Below are 6486 nucleotides of genomic sequence, written 5' to 3'. Positions count from 1 at the left end.
ACCAAATCGATCCTAACCAACGCCCACCCCCATTAGTTAATTGTAATACATTAAAACTGTTTATAAATCTCTCCTAAACTTGGCACTGAGCAGTGTCGTAGTATAATTGCGTAGTGTATGGATAAACATTTTGAAGTTTGAACCCTGACCACAACAACACAGGGGATGGATCCCACCAACCCCACCATTGATTTGAAAACTCGAAGCAGCCTTGCGTGCCTCAAAACTGGGTAATATGCTTTTATTTATTAGCTACACTGATTACTGATTACCAGCACTGGAATTGATGTAGCCACAAAATGAGTGGATAAGGAAGGAGATCTCTTCTGCTATGGCCATAATCATATAAGCCAATGCATTCAGATTTACGCTCCATTTTATTTTACTTTCTAAGTTTCTAGTCTTGAAGGAAAAATTAAAACAGTAACCATGTGGCACCTTTTTTTTTTCTTTTTCTATATATATATATATCGCATTGCATGGCAACATACACTGTTGCCCTTTATGCATTATTCTGTTCTGTTGTACATAATATGATGAAATAAACCTCTACGTGCAATATTAATTGACTTTATTACTAAAATGTCTCTTCTCATTAATTAATACATCAATTAATATGCAATTGTGTCTGAAGACTTGCATTAGCGCTTTTAACATGCAAACATATGGCCAGTCATCAATAATCTTCGACGGGTTTAATTAAAAAGGAAGAAATTAATAAAGAAAGCAAACTCATTCTCTCACACCTTAAACCAAAGTGCATCTGAATTTACAAGCAATTTTGACATAGAAATATTCTTTTACTTTTGCTAGTTGTCACTCATCTTCCCGGAGTCTTCAAAATCTGTGGCCATATAATAAATGTTTTATAAGCTGATTGCAAACATGATTTGATTTCTCATACCAATCTCAAATTCTAAAGTGTAGGATTTAGAATAATATGCATGCAGTCGCTTGTGAACATTGCATGTTCTAGCAATCTGGCTATTTAATATCCAGTACAATCCTAGTTAACCTAATACTATCATATCTAATTTAATCCGGCAGGCCAAATGCACCCAAATTACCACGATAGCATATATAAAGATGAGCAGTGTTGTGTAACTAGACCACTACAACGCAAAGAGGAATGGGTCCTGTTGGTTTGAAAACTTGAAAAAGCCTAAATTAATTTCAACATGGGATGTCTAGTGATATTATTAGTTAAATACAAATTATGTAACTGTAAACATTATTGTGTTCAGATTGACTTAGACTTTATTTATTTTCTAGCACAAGTAGTTGAGGGGGAAAAAAAATAAATGAAACTCTATTCTCTGTCACTTAAATATTTTCCTCAGCTCAGAAGAATCAATACTCGTTTAAATTTCTACTTTCTGATTTATTTGATGATGAAAAAATATTTTATGCTCTAAAATTAAATTGCAAATATGGCCTCATGAGGAAATGGACCCGCGAGAAACAAATATTATATTTATGCGTGCAATCCTTCAACAACATATCCCTTCAATACCCTTCATGACTTCATCCCATGTCAGTCTTCTTGACTGCTTCAAACATATAAATGACCAGTCATCAATCATCTTTGAAGTGGGGAAAAAGAAAGGAAAAAAAAAAAGGAAGAAGAAGGAAATAAACTCATTTTTTCACTCTTTCAAAAAAAAAAAAAAAAAATCATTTTTTCACACCTAAAAAAAAGTGTATCTAATTTTACAAACAATTTGACACATTTAGAAGATCTTTATACTCTTGCCAGTTGCCACTCATCTTGCTAAAGTCTTCAAAACTAGTAGCCATATATATCTATTGTATATATAAGTTGAATACAAACATGATTTTCCAATATTACCAATCTCAAATTCAAAAGTCGCAACCAAATTGATTATCTCCTCTAACAATTTAGAAGATACATGCTGTACTTGTATGTAAACATTACATGTTAATCTAGCTATTTAATATAAGAATGGAAGGAATGTCAAAGTCAACATGTGATGAACAAGGAACATTGAGAGGTCAAGATTTTTATATATTAATCTAAACAGACGAGACCAAATGTGCCCATTTGTAGCCAATAAGATATAACCAGCAGAAGCATAAATAATTAACGCTAGCTTTATCAAATCCACATTATGATCATCAAATTAAGTGTAACCCAAAATTAATCAAGCAACTAAGTGTAATCCAATATTAATCAAGCAATTATCGTAGCATTTGAAAGCAAATAGTCGTCTGAACACATTACCAGATGAAATATTCAAAAGCTGCTGCACTAGCCGTAGTTTAACTAGAATTAATTAATAACACACAGAACTCTAATCACACTTTAATTAGCTAGGGTTATTGTGTCGATAGCTAGACAGTCAAATACAGTTCTTTTTTTCAACTGCATCAACACAAAAACCAAGATGGAAAGACTACTAAGAACAAAAAATCCTCAATGGGCACACTTTTTAATTAGAGCATTTAGGTTTCTAGATCATATTGATGCAAATATATTGAGTGATGAACCTTACATGCTTCCTCCATAAAAAAGGAATCATGCATCTTACCGTATACTTCAAAATGCACTACCATCTTGGCCAAACTTCTTCAGTCTCTCTGATATCCTTGCTGAAGCATCATGGTCCGACCCAGAATCTCCAATCTGCTTCACAATTTAAACAGCCAAAAGAAATTTGTAAACCACTGAAACATTCTTAATTAGAAAACCTAAAGATGATTGTTATATATGTAATATGTTTGTGCAACTTAATTAATAATACCTTGGAATGTATTGTGTGAAAGATGGTATCTTCAACAACATTGAAACTGGCATTGACTATTTCAACACCTTCTTCGTGGAGCAAGCGAATAGTCTCAATAAACATGAACTGAAAATCCAACCCAGTTGTCAAAACCACCTCCAAAGCCGAACCCATTTCGTGAATCTCAATTTGCGGTGACCTTAACCCGGTCGTTATTGTTCCACTACTATTCCCACTGCTGCTTGTGGCTGCAGCTGCATCAGGCTTTTCAATTCCCATTAACCTCTCTTTTCTCTCCTTCATTCTCTCCAAGTTTGTCTGTAACCTCTTTATGTACTTGGTAGCTTCATCTAGCTGATCAGGTAGTGATGTCGCTTCCTGCAACTCCATGTTGATTAAACCGAAAAGAAAAACAGAAATGATCAGTTAGAAAATTAATGTTGTTGAGAGAGAGATATATACCATAGGTCTTTGATGGGGCACAATAGAATTGAGAGTGGAGTAAAGGGCCTTCATTTGATTTCTTCTATTTCTCTCAATGGTTTTTCTGTCAGTTCTAGAGGAACTAGGGTTGTTCTCCATCAGGATTATTTTTATTTCCCTCTGTTAGTTCCTTAAATTACTTAATAGATGTAAGTTTTGCCTGGGTTTTTATCACGGAAAAGAAAAGTCAATTGCCGACGAAAAAAGAAACAAAAGACTATTACTATCATGAGATGCTACTGAAAAAGCGTTTGCTAATTTGATGAGAGGATGGTGGGGGAGCTTGCTGGCTCGCTGTTAATGTTGCTGTGGGCCTATCACTTTTTCAGAATTTACAAAATCCACTGTATGAATTTCGGCTTTAACCGTAAAAGGGTATTTTGACTTAACCTTGACTCCATTGGCAAAGCTTAAGAGAGTGTCCTATACGTGTTCATCACAACAGACTTACGGTTCTTTAATTTTTCGGAATCGGAAGGAATGAGTAAGAATAGAATAAGTTGGAATCAAGATGATGAATAAAAATAATAGTAAATTATTAACTTGAGTTACAAGAATCAGAAACAGAAATAGAATCAGAATTAGAGATAGAGTTATATTTCTATTAATATGTTTATTTTATCTTGTAATCGAAATGAATTGTCACAAGTTATTAAAATGCTCGTAGTTATAATTATGTATTTGTTCACTAACAAAATAAAGAGCAAATATTTTTACTGTAATTATTATTATTATTATCATCATCATCATCATCATCTAGTATTTAAATGGGTAAAATGAATTTTTTATTCTATTTATGTGTAAAAATATCAATACACTCTCCGTTCTCATTATCTCATTTTCATTCTCAAATTCTCTATAAAAATGTAATTCTTATTTCTTAAAATTTGTGGATCCCATTTAAAATTCATTCCGGTTCCTTTTATAGCAAATTCAATCCCTTTCCAAGAGGCAAACACACCGCTAATTGCTAATTACATTCGTTTGTGCAAAATATCTAGGTGTCAAGGATTGCTTTTTAAAAAGTTGTAATATTAATGGAAATTGCGACGAAACCAGCATAAATAAAATTGAAAAATGGAAAGTTTGATTGAAGTATATACACTACATATATTCAGAGTCGCAGTCTCACACCCTACCAAGAAAGTCTAGTGGTGTTAACATCATCAATTGTGAGCACATCAACATCCAATGTAATTTCACATATTTATGATGATTTTAAATTTAGTAATTAGTGTATGAGTAATGTTATGCTTCCTTCTCTTTGGATGTTTAATTAGGATACTTAATAATATGGCATATTATGTGTCAACCATTAATTGAGTTATAAAAATAATAGATTAATAATTGATAATAAAATCAATTATTATCATACACATGGCATTAAATGATTGATGACACATCAGCAAGTATCTTAATTAAGTATTTGAACTTAGTGCCTGTTTGATATGGCTTATTTAAGAGCCATAAGTGCTTATTTAATCGTATAAGCACTTTTTAAAATTTTTTATGGTGTTTGGTTATTTTTTTAGTAGAGTTTTTTTAGCTTAAATAAGCTAATTTACCTCTACTAGCAAAAGCCCAAAATTTGAGCTTTTGGGAGTAGAGGTTATAGAGCTTTTCTAAAAATATCTAATATAAAAAATATCACACAATTTAATGGTTCAAAAGTACTTTTTTTATTGACAACCAAACACCCAATGACTTTTTGTCCAAAAGCTCTATTGGTATAAGCTCTAGTGCTATAAGCTCTACTGTTATAAGCTCTATTTAATAAGCTGTACCAAACGGAGCCTTAGTAAGGTCCCATTTAGTATTGAGGTTAGACAATTATAGTTTAAAAACTACAACACTAAAATGTTTATTAAACACTAGTTACTGTAAATTGAAAAGTAAATTAATTTGATCAGTTATTTTTACGTTAAAAACTTTAATATCTTTGCTATTTTTGTTAACATTATTATTTAATAGCCATATTTACTATACACTATTAATTTTTATTTTATTACTACAATTTTTTTGACAGTGATTGCAGCTTAAAAGTTACAGCACAAAATAAGACTAAAATATAGCATTATTGCTAGTGCATATGGAAAAAGTTTATTGAATAATTGTCTGCTTACGTGTTAACATCACAACCACATATCCACCTTATTTCTAAAAATTAAATTTGGTCAAATTTTCAATGGAAAATATCTAAGGTACTACTAGTATCTAAAATCAATTGTTTTGTAATATATATATAAAAAAAAATTATTTAGCATTACGACATTTCAATCTCCTCTCTCTGCTTACGAGTAAGGTTCTAACTTTAGATCTTAATATAAGAAAGTTCACTAATTCAACTAATAAGCACCCCCCAAAATGTCAAATATGTTAATGGGAGAAATGAAAGTGTGTGGATCCCATGCATGAGGAATTTAGAAATTTCGAGTCCGTGCAGAAGCTAGTGATTAAAACACGATTCTTTAGTTCTCATAATTCTAAAACCATAGTTTGGAAAAAGAAGGCCAAAGAATCAACGAGGAACTGACTTTTAATTGTGTGGTGCCTGGTTGAATAACGTGGTGATAGATCGCCTGCATGATGAGGAATATTATATATATTTCTAACGAATAGTATGAAATTGTTTAATTAAAAACTTGTAGCCGATCAAAAAAGTGATTAAGGATCCATCCTTATCTTAATAATGGCAGCTAAATGGTCGGTTCCAATTACATGGATCACGTGGTTGACGAGATGTCGCAAGTCTACAGATAACACTGGAAGGCTAGACTAATAAGCCGGTAATTACACACAAGGTTAATAATATAAACCCAACCAAATTTTACGTTCACACAACGAGTCATGAATCATGCAAGACATAGTACTCTTTTGTCGTTTCCAATTTAAGCACGAGATGCAAGATGCCAGCCAGAAAAACTGATAGGGCACTAAATCAAAATTCAAAAACTTTTAATTGAGAAAGAGATAGTCTGCTTAAAGTCACTTTGAGTCTCTAATTTACAAGAGCCAGAAACATGTTTCACATCTTATCCAAATAAATAAATAAACATGTACCACATGTATGTGTTAATAACTTTGAACTTTGTGGTGTGTATTGAAAAATAAGAGAGCCAGACACTCGCTCTTGCTTTCAAATCTTGATGAAAAAATCAATCAGTCCAAATCGAGTTGTTGCTTTCTCCGATGTGAAAGGGGGGAGTCATACGTAAGTCTTGAATGATAACAGAGTCTAAATTCTATTTAATGGTCCTTC

General features: G+C 32.2%; 1 protein-coding gene across 8 annotated transcripts; it reads right to left on the bottom strand.

Moving 5' to 3' along the window:
• Positions 1-550: 550 nt before the first annotated feature.
• Positions 551-3481, bottom strand: LOC102624080 (transcription factor bHLH162). 8 transcript variants are annotated; one of them, XM_015526831.3, is made up of 4 exons: positions 3207-3481; positions 2763-3122; positions 2550-2647; positions 551-844 (listed from the first exon to the last, which is right to left on the bottom strand). In XM_015526831.3, exons 1-3 carry the CDS (start codon positions 3324-3326, stop codon positions 2558-2560), a joined length of 570 nt encoding a protein of 189 aa, XP_015382317.1. In that variant the 5' UTR covers positions 3327-3481; the 3' UTR covers positions 551-844; positions 2550-2557. The 8 variants fall into 8 exon arrangements, with proteins under 8 accessions (XP_015382317.1, XP_006467791.1, XP_052288569.1 ...); XM_006467728.4 differs by having other exon boundaries at positions 2550-2644; positions 3207-3474; XM_052432609.1 differs by lacking the exon at positions 551-844 and adding an exon at positions 1291-1550.
• Between the last annotated feature and the right edge of the window lie 3005 nt (positions 3482-6486).

This window comes from Citrus sinensis, chromosome 2 (assembly GCF_022201045.2).
Source record: "Citrus sinensis cultivar Valencia sweet orange chromosome 2, DVS_A1.0, whole genome shotgun sequence".
Classification (NCBI taxonomy): Eukaryota; Viridiplantae; Streptophyta; class Magnoliopsida; order Sapindales; family Rutaceae; genus Citrus; species Citrus sinensis.
This window is presented reverse-complemented; position numbering and strand designations above follow the sequence as displayed.

Excerpts from the sequence above, each read along its gene's own strand:
- LOC102624080 (XM_015526831.3), bottom strand. The coding sequence starts at position 3,326 with ATGGAGAACAACCCTAGTTCCTCTAGAACTGACAGAAAAACCATTGAG. Across the intron at positions 3,123-3,206 it reads TGCCCCATCAAAGACCTATG|GAAGCGACATCACTACCTGA; the intron begins GTATATATCTCT and ends ATGGAGTTGCAG. Across the intron at positions 2,648-2,762 it reads TTCACACAATACATTCCAAG|CAGATTGGAGATTCTGGGTC; the intron begins GTATTATTAATT and ends TAAATTGTGAAG.